This window comes from Mya arenaria, chromosome 17, assembly GCF_026914265.1.
Source record: "Mya arenaria isolate MELC-2E11 chromosome 17, ASM2691426v1".
NCBI lineage: Eukaryota > Metazoa > Mollusca > Bivalvia > Myida > Myidae > Mya > Mya arenaria.
In genome coordinates this window covers 20,316,474-20,336,217 of record NC_069138.1, presented here as the reverse complement: position 1 = coordinate 20,336,217, position 19,744 = coordinate 20,316,474, and the positions used below count along the sequence as shown (strand labels likewise).

Genomic DNA, 19,744 nt, shown 5'->3' with positions numbered 1-19,744 from the left:
AATGTATGTACGATATCACATACATATACCGTTCTATCTCAATTATAACAGTATGAAAGCATTGATCTTAACAATAAAGTTACATTTTTGGTCATTTTCGTTTATTTTTAAAAGAAAATATTTAAAAAAAATCAATAAATGCATCATCGACATATTGCATTTTAAAGGCTCTGTAAAGATTTGGTGAGTTTACAAACAAAAAAGTTATAACAACTTTAAACTTTAAACTCAATTTTCTGAAAACACTAACAGATGCTGTTAGAACAGAATGAACCCAACGTAGTTACGTAAGCAATAAGAAAGAACATGAACTCATACTCAACGGTGTGATAGTCATATAAGAAAAAAATGAAAATAAATGTCATCCTGCACCAATTTAATAGTAATTTCTATTAATGAACGTATTCACCTTCGCACACGCCACAAAACTTGCGACAGTGAATTTTGGCCCAATCTTTGTAGTCTCCGGTACAGAGAAATGCGAAATTGTACGTTTCACAATCACCGTCAGTGTTTTCACATTTAGCAGCTGGTGTAGTAGAGAGTTCAGCTAAGGATACGAACATTATTAGGACATGTATATACAGTCAAAACTAGTTGGCTCGAACACGCTTGGCTCGAAATCTTCAATGGCTCGAAATAGATGTAAAGGACCGATTTCTATATACTGAAGTTAAGCACTCCCGCTTGGCTCGAATTTTCCGAGGCTCGAGGTGTTTTACGCCGATCCCTTGGAGTTCCAGCCAACGGGGTTCGACACTACGTCAAAATGATGGAAATGATTAATACAGCTGATGGCAGTATAGAGTTACTTACTGATACACATATCTCAAAGCCATCTTAATAGTACGAGCAAGCATGGAATATACTCAGGAGCATGTATGTCCAGTTTAATGACAAAACACATTATAGTATGTTGACCTTAAAACCACTTCAAAAGTGTTATGTACAGTAGAACCCCGTTCGCTCGAAATGAAAGGGACCGGCGAAAATACCTCATTTATGAGCATGTCACATTTAATCAACTTATAAGTACTAAATTTTAACTAATTATCCATACCTTCAGATCATTAACAAACCACAAAGATATAACATTTGGAAACAAATTAAAATCATGTACAAAATTAACCCTAATTTTAAAAAACATTTTACATTCGGTAAACTTATACAAACTTAATCAAAAATGTATGTACAATTTATATCAATGTGGTTTATTAATAAACCAGCACTATATACATAAATACAGTGGCAACATTTGGAAGCCTTGATAAATGCACAGTTCCAGACTGCTGTCGAACGAAGCTATGAGCAAAATTGTGTAAAGCAATCAAACAATGACCCTGTGCCATCCCACGTTAGTTTCTGGATACTTATAATATGAATGTAAATATAAGAACTGGCCATACCTGGGGGAGCTGACACTGTAGAAGTAATAGCTGGTGTGGTCATTCTTGTTGTTTGTGTTTCTGAAAAGCAAACACCAAACTATCACATTTTTGTTAAGCATTTCGAGGACATTTCACTGGTGGTCTTTCCATTGGCTTATTTCTGTGTTAATTTTAACGTGATTCAACATTCATCATATCAACAGATACAGACTTAAAGACTGGACGTATTTATTACTTCATTTCGATAACAAATGTGTAAAACCTGGCATTCATTGCACTAAACACTCTTACTAAATAATAATTAAGGGCAATTTTCATACGAACTATGGATTATCATGAAAAAAGAAATACTGCAATCGCATCCTTGAACCGACTGAATGTGTATATAATGGTCGGGAATACCTATAACATATTGTCAAGAATCACCATGTCATTTTGTAAAGAATCCCTATGTAATATTGTCAAGAATCCTTATGACATATTGTTAATAATCCCTATGACATTTTGACAAGAATCCCTGTGTCATATTGTGAAGAATCCCTATGTCAAATTGTCCAGAATCCCTATGACATATTGTGAAGAACCCCTATGTCATATGGTCAAGAATCCCTATGTCATATTGTGAGGAATCCCTTTGTCATTTTGTCAAGAATCCCTATGTCATATTGTGAGAAATCCCTATGTCATATTGTCAGGAATACCTATGTCATATTTTAAAGAATCCCTTTGGCATATTGTAAAGAATCCCTATGTAATATTGTAAAGAATCCCTATGTAATATTGTAAAGAACCTCTAATACATATTGTTAATAATCCCTATGACGTATTGTGAAGAATCCCTTTGTCATATTGTCAAGAATCCGTTTGACATATTGTGAGAAATCCCTATGTTATATTGTCCAGAATCCCTATGTCATATTGTGAGGAATCCCTTTGTCATATTGTCAGGAATACCTATGACATATTGTGAAGAATCCCTATGTCATATTGACAAGAAAACCTATGTCATATTGTCAGTAATCTCTATGAAATATTCTCAGGAATCTCTATGACATATTGTCAAGAATCCTTATGCCACATTGAGAAGAATCCCTATGAGATATTGTCAAGAATACCTATGAAGTATTGTCTTAAATCTCTATGACTTATTGTTAAGATACCCTATCTAATATTGTCAAGAATCCCTATGTCATATTGTCAAGAATCCCTATGTCGAATTGTCAAGAACCCCTATAATATATTGTCAAGAATACCTTGTCACATTGTGAAGACTCCCTATGTCTCATAGTCAATAACCCCTATGTCACATGTGAAGAATCCCTATGTCATACTGTCAAGAATCTCTATGACATATTTTAATTCCTATGACTTTGGCAAAAATCCCAACGTCATATTGTCTAGAATCGCTATGACACGTTCTCATGAATCTTTATGACATATTGTCAAGAATCCCTATGTCATATTGTCAATCATCCCTATGTCATAATGTGAAGAATCCCTACGACATATTGTAATTCCTATGTCATATTGTCAACACTACCTATGACATATTTCTAGGAATACCTATGACATATTGTCAAGAATTTCTATGTCATATTGTTAGGAATCTCTATAACATATTGTCAAGAATTTCTATGTCATATTGTCAATTATTCCTATGTCATATTTTCACTTATCTATATGACATATTGTAATAACTCTGTCATATTGTCAAGAATACCTGTGATACATTGTCAGGAATACCTATGTCAAAGTGTCAAGAACCAATATGTCATATTGTCAAGAATCCTTTTGACATATTGTCAAGAATCTCTAAGACATTTTGTTATTCCTATGTCATATTGTCAAGAATCCCTGTGTCATAGTGTCACTAATCTATATGACATATTGTAATAACTCTGTCATATTGTCAAGAATACCTATGTCATGGTGTCACTAATCTATATGACATATTGTAATTACTCTGTCATATTGTCAAGAATCCCTGTGTCATAGTGTCACTAATCTATATGACATATTGTAATTACTCTGTCATATTGTCAAGAATCCCTGTGTCATAGTGTCACTAATCTATATGACATATTGTAATTACTCTGTCATATTGTCAAGAATACCTATGTCATGGTGTCACTAATCTATTTGACATATTGTAATTACTCTGTCATATTGTCAAGAATCCCTGTGTCATAGTGTCACTAATCTATATGACATATTGTAATTACTCTGTCATATTGTCAAGAATCCCTGTGTCATAGTGTCACTAATCTATATGACATATTGTAATAACTCTGTCATATTGTCAAGAATCCCTGTGTCATAGTGTCACTAATCTATATGACATATTGTAATTACTCTGTCATATTGTCAAGAATCCCTGTGTCATAGTGTCACTAATCTATATGACATACTGTAATTACTCTGTCATATTGTCAAGAATACCTATGTCATGGTGTCACTAATCTATATGACATATTGTAATTACTCTGTCATATTGTCAAGAATCCCAGTGTCATAGTGTCACTAATCTATATGACATACTGTAATTACTCTGTCATATTGTCAAGCATCCCTGTGTCATAGTGTCACTAACTTATATGACATACTGTAATTACTCTGTCATATTGTCAAGAATACCTGTGTCATAGTGTCACTAATATATATGACATATTGTAATTACTCTGTCATATTGTCAAGAATCCCTGTGTCATAGTGTCACTAATCTATATGACATACTGTAATTACTTTGTCATATTGTCAAGAATCCCTGTGTCATAGTGTCACTATTCTATATGACATATTGTAATTACTCTGTCATATTGTCAAAAATACCTATGTCATGATGTCACTAATCTATATGACATATTGTAATTACTCTGTCATATTGTCAAGAATACCTATGTCATATTGTCAAGAATACCTGTGTCATATTGTCACTAATCTATATGACATATTGTAATTACTCTGTCATATTGTCAAGAATCCCTGTGTCATAGTGTCACTAATCTATATGACATATTGTAAGTACTCTGTCATATTGTCAAGAATCCCTGTGTCATAGTGTCACTAATCTATATGACATACTGTAATAACTCTGTCATATTGTCAAGAATACCTGTGATATTTTGTCAGGAATACCTATGTCACAGTGTCAAGAACCACTATGTCATATTGTCAAGAATCCTTTTGTCATATTGTCAAGAATCTCTAATACATATTGTAATTCCTATGTCATATTGTCAAGAACCCCTGTGTCATATTTTAAAGAATCCCTATGTCATTTTGTAAAGAATCCCTATGACATTTTGTGAAGAATCCCTTTGACATATTGTCAAGAATCCTTCATGAAGTCAAAAGTAAATGTCAAAATATGAAGCAAATTGAGCTTTACCTGCGGTTGGGCAAAAGTTACAATACTTCGCACAATGTATGGACGACCAGGGTCTATATTCCTCAGTACAGATGTACTCAAATGGATAATCAGCACAGTCGGTATCCTTGTTTTCACACGGTTGTACACCTTAGGGGTTGAACAAAAAACACATATATTATTAGAATTAAACTATTCCGCTTATTTAGAATAAACTCTAGCTTCATATTAACATTAATAAATGTTTGAGGGGTGTAAGTTATTTCAAGGGGTTTGGGCTTATAATACACTGTATAGACATCGAGTGAAGCGATGTCCAAATCATAATTTATTGATCTTATATTTATTTCATTCTCTGGCCCTAATTTCTCCAATGTCATTAAGCCTAACGAACTTACTTCATTATGTCAATTTTCTACTTAATCTTGACTTTACTAAATAAAAAATAGTTTATCGTGATAATCCATGGAGATGTTTCGAGAAATTGGGGTCTGTTTAATCTTTGATGGAAAAATATCTTCAAATCAGATTAACGATTTATTTGTTGTCACTCCACAGCAGGCAAAACAGTGTCTTAAGCTCATTTGTAAGGCAAGCATTTTTTCTCTAAACAAAATGGTAACGAATTCCATGCTATATGATAATAAATAAATTATTTGATATTGACCCTGTTATTTGACGATACGACTGTCCTGTGGACAAATAACAGGGCCAATGTCAAATCACTTATTTATTGACAATTTCATTAAATAACTTCATGCACTTAAAGGATTCAAAGTTTAAACACTAAATTTATTATAAAAATGTTAACGTTTTAATACTGACTTTAAAATAAAATGGCTGCCGTTTTCGAATTTCCAGCTGCGAATCTATATCATTTTTGGCCTTGTTTAATTATAAGCCAATCAAATTCTTTAAAATGCGGGCTTTACATCTATATCAATTTTCGACACGGGCCGCTAACTAATATAGATATTGGCACTGTTATAGAGGAGGCCTTTGCGTTATTGGTCTAGGCAAATGCTGTGTTAAAGGGCTAACAATTAATAGGTTTTTAATAAAACAAAGTAAAATCCTCTGGAAAGATATATGGAAATGGTAATATATACTGAACAAGAACAAGCATCGGCCCATGTTTAGACGTACTGAAAAAGAACATGCAGCCATCGTACAAATACAAACCAGTTGAACGTACCTGTACAGAATCCGCAATATTTCCTACAGTGTATCTTCGACCAAAGTGCGTATCCTCCTTGACAGATATAATCAAACCCATAATCCGCGCAGTCACTGTCTTTGTCCTCGCATACTTCCGAATTGGCTGACATTTGTTGGCGAAAATACTTATATATAATATATTAACTATTTCTTCAAAGGAATATTACCTCGTCTGGTATTCAATATTGGTCTTAATTGGATCTAAGAACGATGTAGCTAATCGGATTACTGGTTATTTAGAACCGGTCAAATAGAGTGAATGAAGTCATTGATGTTTGACCATAAGTTTAAATTAAGTTATATATTGAATATAATCCCTCATCTTTTTTCGATTTGGCTTTGAATCTATGTAAATCTACAATATTTCACTATCTAATTATTGAAATATCTTAATATAACATAATATATAAATATATCAATATCTTGATTTAAAAGTGAAACAATATTTTAATATCAATTTATAGAATTATATGTTAATTTAACAAGCTGATAGGTTTATCATATTAAGTAAAATAAATATCTATTTATTTCATAATGTACTTATAGACTCCATATGTTATAACTTGACGCTAGGTTTTACATTTGACACCTTTAAACACGAAAAAACACTAGATATGATTAATTGGAACATTAACATTTATTGCAAAAAACATATATTATCTTTTTTTTCTAAGTAATTTGCAAACGAAAACTATACACCACGGTTTCTAGCAATCAACCCCTATCTCTGGTGTTCCGGTTACATGTAAAATGACAAAATGTTAGGCACCATTTGACCATACAAATTCCTGTTGCTATGATTTAAGCTCGTGGATTCGTATGTTGTGAGAACTAATGTAATAACTTTCCATCTTATATCACGTATATTCTTAAATTGGTGATTTAAAGAAACAACAGTTGGATATGCAAATATGCCTAGCATTTTCTCAGAATTAACAATATACTTGCTTGCTTATATTCTTTAGAATTGTAAAAACCGCATTAAGCTTACAAGTAGTCGCTGATGGCGTTGTTGTTTTCACTGAGGTTGTTACTGTTGTAGGTGTTGTTGCTGTTGTCGACGATTGCGTTGTAGTAGACGTAACTGTTCAGACAAAACAAACAATATGGTTTGCATATACACTGTGTTAACGGGTGACAAGATTAGATACTTAAAAAAAACTCAAAACCATGGTATAATGGTATAACCAAATATGTCGAGAGTAAAGTTGTTTAACAATGTAGATTTAGCTTTTTATATTTATTACACATGAATGTCCGGGGCCGTGGCAATAAAGAATTTTAATCGTAAATTCAATTATCCCTAATCTCTATTAACATCACAAATGGCAAAACATCGATTTTTCAATAAATCGATTTTTCAATACATCGATTTTTCAATAAATCGATTTTTCAATACATCGATTTTTCAATAATTATTTATTAAATAATTAAATAATTATTCGATTTATGTATTTCCTAAACTTCATTTTCATTATCATAGTTTGCTGAAGTTCAGCTCGCACAAATTTAAAGCAAAATAATGAACGATATCACTTATTCATTCCAATTAAGGATTAAAATCTACCAAGATCTTTATTGAAATGACCCTCAGTACGTTACGAATTCGTGTAAGAAAAATATTTGTTGAGCTCAAAGCTTTCATAATATGCTAATAAATGTAACCCATGATTTATCCATAACCAGTGAATATTGTATATCACGTTTATAAAAAGAAATGCTGAAAATAAATGTATCATCACGGAAACTTACCCTTTGAACATAAGTTACAATACTTGGCACAGTTGAGCTCTGCCCAGGGTAGATATTCCCCCTGACAGACGTAATCGACCCCGTAGTCCGCACAGTCCTGGACCTTATCAACACATCCGGACTCTGTTGAAATATAATTGTTATTTTATATTACAGTTTTAGCTCTATTGAGAAGGCAGCTGACAGCTGATGTGAATCACTTTTAGTTTTATTTCCTTAATAGAAATCAGTACTAGGCTGGTAATCAATATTGGTCTTAATTTGATCTAAGAACGATGTAGCTAATAAGATCACTGACCACTAGAGGAATTGAATTCAATAATGTATGACCATGAGATATACTTAAGTTGTATATTGACTACCACCCCTGGTGCCCTGATGTGTGTCTCGTCCGAGACATATATAGTCAGAACAACAGTCTAGTTCCAAGTAGATATATTCAGAACAACTGTCTCGTCCCATGCAGATACATATATTGTCAGGACAGCTGTCTCGTACCACGCATATATTGTCAGGACAGCTGTCTCGTACCACGCATATATTGTCAGGACAACTGTCTCGGACCACGCATATATAGTCAGAACAGCTGTCTCGTACCACGCATATATAGTCAGAACAGCTGTCTCGTACCACGCATATATAGTCAGAACACCTGTCTCGTACCACGCATATATTGTCAGGACAACGGTCTCGTACCACGCATATATTGTCAGAACAGCTGTCTCGTACCACGCATATATAGTCAGAACAGCTGTCTCGTACCACGCATATATAGTCAGAACAGCTGTCTGGTACCACGCATATATAGTCAGAACAGCTGCTGTCTCGTACCACGCATATATAGTCAGAACACCTGTCTCGTACCATGCAGATATAGTCAGAACACCTGTCTCGTACCATGCAAATATAGTCAGAACAGCTGTCTCGTACCATGCAGATATAGTCAGAACAGCTGTCTCGTACCACGCATATATTGTCAGGACAGCTGTCTCGTACCACGCATATATTGTCAGAACAGCTGTCTCGTACCACGCATATATTGTCAGGACAGCTGTCTCGTCTCACGCATATATTGTCAGAACAGCTGTCTCGTACTACGCATATATTGTCAGGACAGCTGTCTCGTACCACGCATATATTGTCGGGACAACTGTCTCGTCTCACGCATATATTGTCAGAACAGCTGTCTCGTACCACGCATATATTGTCGGGACAACTGTCTCGTACCACGCATATATTGGGGACAACTGTCTCGTCCCACGCATATATTGTCAGGACAGCTGTCTCGTCCCACGCATATACTGTCAGGACAGCTGTCTCGTCCCACGCATATATTGTCAGTAGAGCTGTCTCGTCCCACGCAGATATAGTCAGAACAGCTGTCTCGTACCACGCATATATTGTCAAGACAACTGTCTCGTACCACGCATATATTGTCAGGACAGCTGTCTCGTACCACGCATATATTGTCAGGACAGCTGTCTCGTCCCATGCATATATTGTCAGGACAACTGTCTCGTACCACGCATATATTGTCAGGACAACTGTCTCGTACCACGCATATATTGTCATGACAACTGTCTCGTACCATGCAGATATAATCAGAACAGCTGTCTCGTACTATGCAGATATAGTCAGAACAGCTGTCTCGTACCATGCAGATATAGTCAGAACAGCTGTCTCGTACCACGCAGATATAGTCAGAACACCTGTCTCGTACCACGCAGATGTAGTCAGAACACCTGTCTCGTACCACGCAGATATAGTCAGAACAGCTGTCTGGTACCATGCAGATATAGTCAGAACACCTGTCTCGTACCATGCAGATATAGTCAGAACAGCTGTCTCGTACCATGCAGATATAGTCAGAACACCTGTCTCGTACTATGCAGATATAGTCAGAACAGCTGTCTCGTACCATGCAGATATAGTCAGAACAGCTGTCTCGTACCATGCAGATATAGGCAGAACACTTGTCTCGTACCATGCAGATATAGTCAGAACACTTGATACACACAAATAACATAACAATCATAAAACAAGATCAAATAAAATATACCTGAGCATATTCCACAAAACTTCCTACAATGTATGGCTGACCAGGCGACATATTCCCCTACACAGATATAGTCTGAACCATAGGTGGCACAGTCGGAGTCCAGATCCTCACATACCTCTTGAGCTACTGTTGTAGAACCTATAATATCCACATGTTTCAAATCAAACACTTTAATTGTATGAATACATCTTGTAAAGAAATATTTCGGGAGCACAGAAAAAACTTATGCCATGAAAAAAGCAGATTGATTAAGTGTGTTCATTGACTGTATTGATAGGTAAAACTCTTTACACTCCCCGTTTTACCAGTGTCCTGCTTATGCGGTGTGGTTTGAAAATCACTTACTTACAAAGTTCGTAGATGACTGAGTATTTGATGCCTAGTACATACAACTCCAATCGTCATTATGTAAATTTTATTTTGTAGATTGGACAGTGGTTAAGTTTAACTTAGTTACGAATCTGTCTCCAGAAAGTTACCTTTACATACACTTGTTGTTTTTTTCCAGAGATGCGAATAAGCACCAGAGCATGTATTTATTCTATGCTTTTTGTTAATATATCCTGTCATTTTAATTTGACATTTTCCACCATCTTACATTTTTTGGTTCCCGTATTGCTTAATATAGGTAGCGTATCTTTTTCTCTTCCAGTTTAAAACTATCTGAAATGACGTCATATTATGCTTATCACGAGACTCTTACGTAAACACCATTTTTTTCATAAAAGAAACAGAAAAGATGTTGAATTTCGGCGTTATAATTTATATTTCTAAGTTTACTTCACTCATGATCATAGTACATGTTTCTAGACGAGTGCAATTTTTAAAAATACAGTCGAACCCCGATTAGCTCGAATTCATCGTTGGCTCGAACTGGGTGTGAAGTACCAGTTTCTTTGTACTTAAGCTAAGCATTTCCGCTTGGCTCGAATTTTCCGAGGCTGGTGATATGTTCGCCGGTCCCTTGGAGTTCGAGCCAACGGGGTTTGACTGTATTGCTTTTTGTTTTGTTTTCACTCGGTGAAATAGATTTCGGTCGCAATATATTAAAAAAATAAATGTCAAAGATCCATTACATTTGCCTACATTTTAATAATGTCCATAGCTGATATTTTGTTACATATTTGGTGTAAATATATCCTTTGAATTTTGTAACTGTGAGATTCGTACATCGAATAGTCAGACGAGAGTTGTTGATTTATTTTATATTAAAGCTGCACTATCACAGATTGACAGTTTTGATTTTTTCTTCTTTCTTTTATTTTTTTTGTCTCAGAATCAGCACATTTTAGCATCAGTGCCTTCAATTCAATCATAAAATATAACTCACAATAGAACATATCTCAATTGTTTCGCAAAACTTTCATTTTTCTTAGTAACGCTTTTAGCCACAAAACGTTAATTTTCAAACCTAAATATGAAAAATGCGATATGCTCCTTTTGTCAGCAATCTAATATGGCTGGTTTCCAGACATCAACGCAAAAATTGGCTCATTCCAAGAGAAAAGATAAAAAGTAAATCTGTGAGAGTGGAGCTTTAAGGAAGGTACGTGATGTTGTACATTCTTTAGTTTACCTCATTTTTATTTAGTTCATTACAAGAGTATAGGCGTACGCAAATACTTCAACAATAGTAATACAATAACAAATAGTAACAAATAGCGAACACGTTTTATGTTTTAAAAATGCTAATCATTAAAATCTTATTTCAGGTCATCTAACTGACTTAGACTCCAAACTTATTGGCTGACACATTGTAAACGCAAAATCTGAAACAGGGACTGTGTATCGGATGATTGTCAGTAGGCGGGCCTTTAAAACACCCGCGAAAGATGACATTTTTAATGATTAAGTGTAATTCTTACTGAATGCCTATCTGCAATACCATTGGCTGGGAATGTATGTTGTATTCTAAATTACATACGGTCAACTGTTAAGAACTTTCTTAAAGTTGTCAACGTCATCAACGACATTATCGTTATTTTCTAAACATGAACTATTTGAATCAGTCCAGAACAGCTGAAACAGATTTCTAATAGTTTGTTAAAATACCGCAGGTCATAGGTGTATCCATTCAACTTCTAGAGAATTAATGATTTGAAAGTTAACAACAATGAGGTTAACAACAATGAGTTTAACAACAATGAGGTTAACAACAATGAGGTTAACAACAATGAGGTTAACAACGTTGTGAACTTTGACAATGTCCTGAACAATCTACCCATTGTGTTGTAGTTTCATTTTAAGTTGTAGATTCATATCACTATATGCGTTATAAGGCATAGGCAATATATATGTTGTGTATGTTAATAAAAATTGGGAAAACGTTATAAGTTAAGGGGTTAGTAGGTGACCCGATATGGGATATACGGGGCAAAGGAAACTGTAATTTTTATCATACTTATTAATATGGTTCCCTGCGCCCCATATAACCCATATCGGGTCACCTACTAACCCCTTAATGTATATTTAACGTCGACAACCTGTTTACATGTATAACTGTTTCATTTATTCATCGGAATATTCATCGGAATCGGTAAATAAACGCCATATTGGTAGTATGAAAATTTGTTGACCCAATATGGAAAAATATGGGTCACCGCGTGACCAGTCCTGGACCAATGGCGTCGCGTCATTTATGTTGGAGGCGTGATATATGTAAATGCAGTAAAAATCCGCAATGTCGAAGTCGTTGGGACCTCTGGAAGTTCTTCGAGATAACGAACATTCGATATAACCAAAATACAAAAAGAAATGAATAACTTAACCGAAAATAATCTAAAACAAGTTCGACATAACCAGGACATCGAGAAAACAGAGTTCGAATGTAGTATGCTGTATTTACTTTTCATGGTAGGTTTAATCTTAAGTAGAATGTAACTAGAAATGTACTTACATAAGATTAATATCCAAGGTAAAATAGGTATCAGCGACATATAGCTAGTCATATTAATGCATAATAATTCAATCTCCAGCTTAACAGAATTCCATTTTCTTTTGGGAGCATTTCATCTTATCACTAATAGATATAGTTCACAATAGTTCCGCAATATATGACCGTCCTTAGGTGACGTCTGCGAACAAGACGATTACAAAGTTGTTCCTTATATAGCCTGAGTCTCTTTATGCTAGTATATAATTCAACAAAACCATTGTTGTGTTTCATGTTTATATCTTTCAGAAAAACAACAACATGTAATTGATAATGTAGGGGGCTTAACCTAGATTCACGCTCGTGAAATGTACTTGACACAAATTCCGTTTCAACTTCTTGTGAGCCGTGCTAATAAGCTCAGCTTGGCTTTCGGGTGACCGACTCAGCTCTGATATTAAGCAGACAAATATAAAGTCCGTACCTATTCCAACCATGTATTGAAAACAATTTTTAAGTTCTAGCAGTTTTATTGCATCTGGTGAAACATCACTCGAACATTGTACAATTTGTTCATAGAATTATATTATGTATTTATACCAAACTACTCATTAAGGGTCACTTTGTTTCTGCTTGTGCGCACGTTCCGTAAAAATACCGTGTACTAGTATATATAATATAATGCATTTATTATATTAATCATGAAGTTATTTCTGTAGTACAACGTGATTTCAATATTGTTCTGGTAATGGCAATCTGCGCGAGATAACACACACAAGTCACCTTACTTTCTCAATACAGTTGTCTGTCCTGGATATCTTCAATACATGTCTGTTCTGTTAATGATGTAGGCCTTTATCAATTTTATAAAAATTGAACGTTTGTAAAGTAACTTATAAATGCTTAATTTATACAAGGCCACATAAGTTATATGCTTACTGGGTTATTATTATATCAAGCAGTTCTATATATTGTTACAATCGTTATTACTTCAGTTCAAACTCAGCTTTATCACTTGATCGAACGTAACGTGGTTCTGCTCTAAACAAATGCTTGAATCAGACACCCTGCCTACGAAAATCGTGGTGCTTTAATACTCGCACAGCAACCTTAGATTGACGAAACGCTACTGCCATGAAAAATGGGGGCAATGCCAACCAAAACGTTGGAAGTGTCAACCAAAATGATGGCAGTGACAGCAAAGTGAATAGCACTCATGTGACCGCCACAAAAAAGATCGTTTAAAGAAATTAATGGCAGTCATCTTAAAAAAAATATGCAACTGATAGAAAGAAAGGCTCTGAACATAGCCCTAGGTTTTGGATTGTAAACATAAACAAATCAAAAGGATGAGTCACCTTATACATGGCTGCTCTTGACCTTAAAACAGCGGAAGTTGCTCAAACTAACAAAATGGCTGACATTGTGCGAGTAAAGAAAGATTACGATCAATAATGCAACAAATATGGATATAACGTCGCCCCAGCGGTGAGGAAACCAAATGCATTTTAACAACAACAGTATCGAAATAAGCTAGTATTAGACGTTTAAAATCTTAAAGCATGCATATGTTGAAAAAGTTCACTTAATGCTTACAATTACCGGGTGGGGTAAACTTTATTTAAGTGCACTTTTGACAAATGCAAATCCAGAGTCAGTTCATGATATTTTTCCCTCTCCGAATGTCAACATGTGGAATCAATGGAATCGGGTTAGTGTTGAATTAGATCAAATCTAACATAAGCGTTTAATACATTTATACTTTTCAGGAATGTATTAAACGCTTGTAAATAACAAAAACAATTTTAACCTTAAATGAATGTCTCTTGTGTCCAAAGATCTTGGCACAACATTTTTAAATTCAAAACATAAATAAAACACTCATGAGAAGTCATCATTGTCAAGCTTATTATTTTATTTAATATTGTTTCAATACATCTTTGAATCCAAGTCAAAACATTTGGTGAAAGTAAGCACTAATCAAATCATGTAATTAATGGTCAATCAAATTTTGTATATGTTTCTTGCTTATAACTCATAAGCACGTGTGTATCTGATTAACAGTCTCAGAATCTTTTAAACAACCCCAAACATCACAAGCATGGTCGTAAAGACGACCATTGCCGGAACTGGTGTTTTCATAGCAGTAGGCGATGCATTTCGGACTGAGTAAGCTGTATCGTGGGCCGCTCGACGCATCATAACTGGATCTGTAACAAAATTGGGTATCTTCTAGTCTAAGGAAGCGTTCCGAATAACATAACGATATATAGGAATGAATTATAAAACTGTAAAATCATGGATTGTCAACTGTTTGCTATTCTTTGGATGTTTTGTTCACTGACGGTATTGTTGGAGAAAAGGTTGACTGTTCACGTTTACCAAGAATTTCAGAGAAAAAAAGAAAACAATTACGTTGTGAACATGTTCCATCCTTATGCGTAATACAGTGTGAAAGGTCTCAAAATTTCACCATGATTTTACAGTTTCAAAAAGTCCATGTAAGCACAGCGTTGGTTAAATATCCAGCTAGGCTAAATAATGCTGGTTAGAGTAAAAATAAATGTGCACTACCTCTAGATATACAAAAGGTGTCGGTCTCAGATCCGTAAATGAGTTTACATGAAACAAAATCAGCGTAACAATCACATAGGTTTGACCATGGTCACGATAGCCTTTAATAAATAAGAGTCAAGATCAGAAAAAAATATATTTATATAATAAAAGTATCACTCTGGTAGCTCAGTGTATTATTTTATCAATCCAAGTGTATATTTAAGAACACTATAGAATCTGTAATTATATTTACATTTATATTTATACACGATTTACATGACAATAAATAAAGGTCCTTTTAAATTCAAAGACACTTTAAAATAATCGAGAAAATCCAAAGGAATTATATATATGTACTAGAAAACACGTATAGGAACGTTATAAATCAGCCATATATGAAATGCACTTCCAGTTTGAGCAACATTACATTTCGTGGTTATTGTTCCCAAAAATAATCTTTTTACTTGTTCCCAATGCACAAGTCAATAGTTACCACGGCCCCCAGGTCCGGGGTATACCTGGGATAGCGGGGGAAATGGGCCGTATGTTTACCTTCCAGGTGGCCCCGCAGTGCCGGGTGAATGCGGTGGTTTTGTTTTTGCGCCGAAAATATCGGGGAATAGGTCTTACCTAGGATGTCTCCGGAGTACGGGGGTTTTGGCGGGATTTTACCAGCAGTTTGTCGCCGCAGGGCTGGGATTTTACCCGTGATCGACTGAACCGAAAGTCAAAGTCCCCGCTTTTCCCCGGACCTTGGCGGGGGGGGCGTGGTTACAATTGACTAGTGCATAAACTATCAGTACATTACTGTTGTTCTTACTTAATTTCCTTCTAATGAAAAGCCTATTTGCTATTTGCCTATTTAGCTATAAGCTTTGGGACAAGAACCAAGAATATTTTGCTTTGATTTACGCATTCGTAACTCCGCGGCCATTTTTATCGAAAACAACCTGGAATGTATGCCGGTACATCAGTTGAAGTAGTTCGTATTTTTTTTAATTATATCATTAATTAAATTTAGTGTTTTAGAATGAATGTATTGATCTTAGTTCAAATCGGTTGCCAGTGAAGTGTATTATTGCAAACAAAATTAAGATCCACAAGAGTTAAATCATTAAGTTCAACTGCTAAATTAAATTACAAAGCGTTCTAATACTTAAACATGACAAATTATGGGTATGTTTACCGTCCAAATACATCCGAAATTGTTTTCGATAAAATGACCGAGTAGTTCCGAATGTGACTTGCGCTGTTTCCGTTATAGCCGTTAAAATGGAGCCGATAATAGAAACATAACTCACTGTTGTCTTGCCCGCAGTAGCCACAGAATTTCGGACACGTTATTTTCGCCCAGGCTCCATACTCAGCACTGCAGGCGACGGCTTTGCCATACAGGGAGCAATCTTCAAGGTCTTCACATGTGGTATTGGTAGGGGGTGCAGCTGAATGAAAACATGACGAGTTAGTGAACGGTTACATAGCGAGACAAATCATGCTTTAAGTGAACCGCCTCCGTTGCCGAGTGGCTAAGGCGTCGGACTACGGAGCGGGAGGTCCGCTGTTTGAGCCCCACACGTGGCTTGTCCGTATTTGAGACCGTTTGTTAAACGATGAGCTTGTTAAATAATAGGTTACCGACTGCTTTCCTGTTAGGTGCCCGGCATATAGGATAGGAATGTAGAGCAACGATTATCATATATCAAGATGTTTCAAGTGTCCAGCAGAATGGTCCTTAATTGAGAGGGGTGACACTTTTATAAAACAACTATTTAAGTTAACTCTGATTAACGTTTGGAGAAGAATCGCGTCTATTTTTGGAGGGGTTTAAAACAAGCAGTACGCTTCTTTGATTGCTTCCAAGTATTTCGTTGTACTCTCATAATTTCCAGTTAAAGCTCCGTCTGAAGGGGTTTACAGATATAGACAGTTTTTAACATGTTACATATACTCATTGGAGCAACAGTATTATTCTTAGTGGTAAGAATTGTTGACCAAAAACAAGCTCAAGTGATCATCTATGAATAGTTAAAAAATACAAACATATATAACCTAATATTGTTCTGGAATTGAAATTCAGTCGAACCCCGTTTGCTCGAACTGTCTTGGCTGATGTTTTTCGTTGCCTCGAACTAGATGTTTATAAGATCGATTCTATTCTGTTAAATGTTAGCATTACCGCTTGGCTCGAATTTATTTAGGATCGAAGTGGTTTTGCCGGTCCCTGGGAATTCGAGCAAACGGGGTTCGACTGTATGCTTAACAACATTGATGAATGTAAAAGTGCCCCCCCCCCCCCCCTTAACCGTTTATTGTACACAACCACTGTGTATTGATCTTAATCTAATTGCCTAATTGTCTTATCAGCTGAATATCCTGCTGTGCAGATTTAAAGGTTTTATTACAGAAATGGAGCCTAAATGGTTCTAAGCCAATAAACAAACTAACAGGAAATTGGCCCCTAGTGTGACATCAGTGCAATTAGCAGGAGATGTACAGCAGGGGATTGTCATGTCAAACATTCCTTAAACTAGGCCTTTAAGATACTAGAAATGATTCGTACAAACCCCACTTCTTAGGTTCGAACCCGTGTAAAATAAAGGTGGTATAAATGTTCGTATTTCACCCAAAATGTTATTGGTTCGATCCCCATCATTAGGTCTTTCTCATAGACTCTCTAAAACGGACATCAGCACTGCTTTCTACCCAGAAAATGGACTTGATATGGAACCGAACAACACTAGTGTAACCCTAACTATTGCAAGATCAAATCCTACATCCACACTCACTACAATAGCCACAGAATTTCGGACATGTTGTCCTCGCCCACTCCTCATACTGCGCACTGCAGGCGTAGTCGTGGCCATAGACGGAGCAGTCTTCAAGGTCTTCACACGTTGGCGTCAATACTGGTGTGGTAGTTGCAGCGGCTACAATTGAAGGTGTAAATACAAGGACGGATTAAAATAGTATCATGTTTCTTGTGTTCTGATCTGACACGCCATTTTACGTGACATGTGCACCACTCAACATTACAAACTCCACACAGTGGTAACTTCCATTTTATTAATGACTAAAATCACATTATAGCATTAAAGTTTTTGAAGTTTGTTTTATTTCAAATATGTTTTGATTTTTAGATATAAAGCATGGAGTATTCTTAAGATTTAAACTAACTAGTATGGCTATGAGATACAGTTTTTAAAAAGGCCAAAACGAATAGCGTCGGGAGTTTCATATCCTTTATGTGACAGAACGGCAATAACGAAATAAGGGTAAGGTTCCAAAATTCAGTTCGTACGGGAGATCGTAAAAAACTGATTCGCCTTAGTACTTGACAAATGTCACTTCGACAAGACAAACGTACTGCAGTAGCCGCAAAACTTCCTACAGTTGACTTTTGCCCAGCTATAGAAATTTCCTGTGCATGCGTAGTCGTAACCGTAGACAGCACAATCTTCCAGGTCCTCGCAAGTAGGTTCCGGTGGTGGAGTCGTAGTCGTTGGTTCTGTAGTGGTGGTCGTAGTTGGTGGTGCTACAAATATACAAATTTGCTGTTCGTAGTTGGTGGTATACAAATGCATGAATTTCGTGGTCGTAGTGAGTGGTATACAAATACATGAATTCCGTGGTCGTAGTTGGTGGTAAACAAATGCATGATTTTGGTGGTCGTAGTTGGTGGTATACAAATGCATGAATTTGGTGGTCGTAGTTGGTTGTATAAAAATGCATAAATTTGGTGGTCGTAGTTGGTGGTATACAAATACATGAATTTGGTGGTCGTAGTTGGTGGTATACAAATGCATGAATTTCATGGTCGTAGTTGGTGGTATAAAAATGCATAAATTTGGTGGTCGTAGTTGGTGGTATACAAATGCATGAATTTGGTGGTCGTAGTTGGTGGTATAAAAATGCATAAATTTGGTGGTCGTAGAGGGTTGTATACACATACAATACATATAGTCCGGAATTGACATAACTGGGTTTTCCCATGCCGGTACAAATAAAAGGTGAATTTCGAGCTATTGAAATTCATGTAACAGTCCAATGACTCTATTGTATCCAAAGCAACTTGTGTATATTACAACAGTTTAATTTTGTTTGTACCGGAGGACCGGGCTACAACTATTGTTCATGCATCTGGTGTTCGTAGTTGGTGGTATACAAATACAATAATCTGGTGGTCGTAGTTGGTGGTATACAAATACAAAAATCTGGTGGTCGTAGTAGGTGGTATACAAATACATTAAAGTGGCGGTTGTAGTTGGTGGTATACAAATACACGAATAAGGTGGTTGTAGTTGGTGGTATACAAATACAAAAATCTGGTGGTCGTAGTAGGTTGTATACAAATACACTAAAGTGGCGTTTATATGGTGGTTGTAATTGGTGGTATACAAATACACTAAATTGGTGGTTGTAGTTGGTGGTATACAAATACACGAATATGGTGGTTGTAGTTGGTGGTATACAAATACACTAAAGTGGCGGTTGTAGTTGGTGGTATACAAATACACGAATATGGTGGTTGTAGT

At 35.8% G+C, this 19,744-nt stretch overlaps 1 protein-coding gene across 1 annotated transcript in view; it reads right to left on the bottom strand.

Annotated features, from left to right (window-relative positions):
* LOC128223260 (uncharacterized) overlaps positions 1–19,744 on the bottom strand; it is a 45,668-nt gene that overhangs the window by 9,024 nt on the left and 16,900 nt on the right. Inside the window, exons 9-19 of the mRNA XM_052932550.1 lie at positions 18,577–18,744; positions 17,999–18,139; positions 16,514–16,654; positions 14,735–14,866; positions 9,785–9,922; positions 7,726–7,848; positions 6,965–7,057; positions 5,951–6,076; positions 4,777–4,905; positions 1,407–1,466; positions 410–550 (exon numbers count right to left, since the gene is read on the bottom strand). Coding sequence (XP_052788510.1) covers positions 410–550; positions 1,407–1,466; positions 4,777–4,905; positions 5,951–6,076; positions 6,965–7,057; positions 7,726–7,848; positions 9,785–9,922; positions 14,735–14,866; positions 16,514–16,654; positions 17,999–18,139; positions 18,577–18,744 — 1,392 coding nt within the window. The remainder of the gene's footprint in view (positions 1–409; positions 551–1,406; positions 1,467–4,776; positions 4,906–5,950; positions 6,077–6,964; positions 7,058–7,725; positions 7,849–9,784; positions 9,923–14,734; positions 14,867–16,513; positions 16,655–17,998; positions 18,140–18,576; positions 18,745–19,744) is intronic.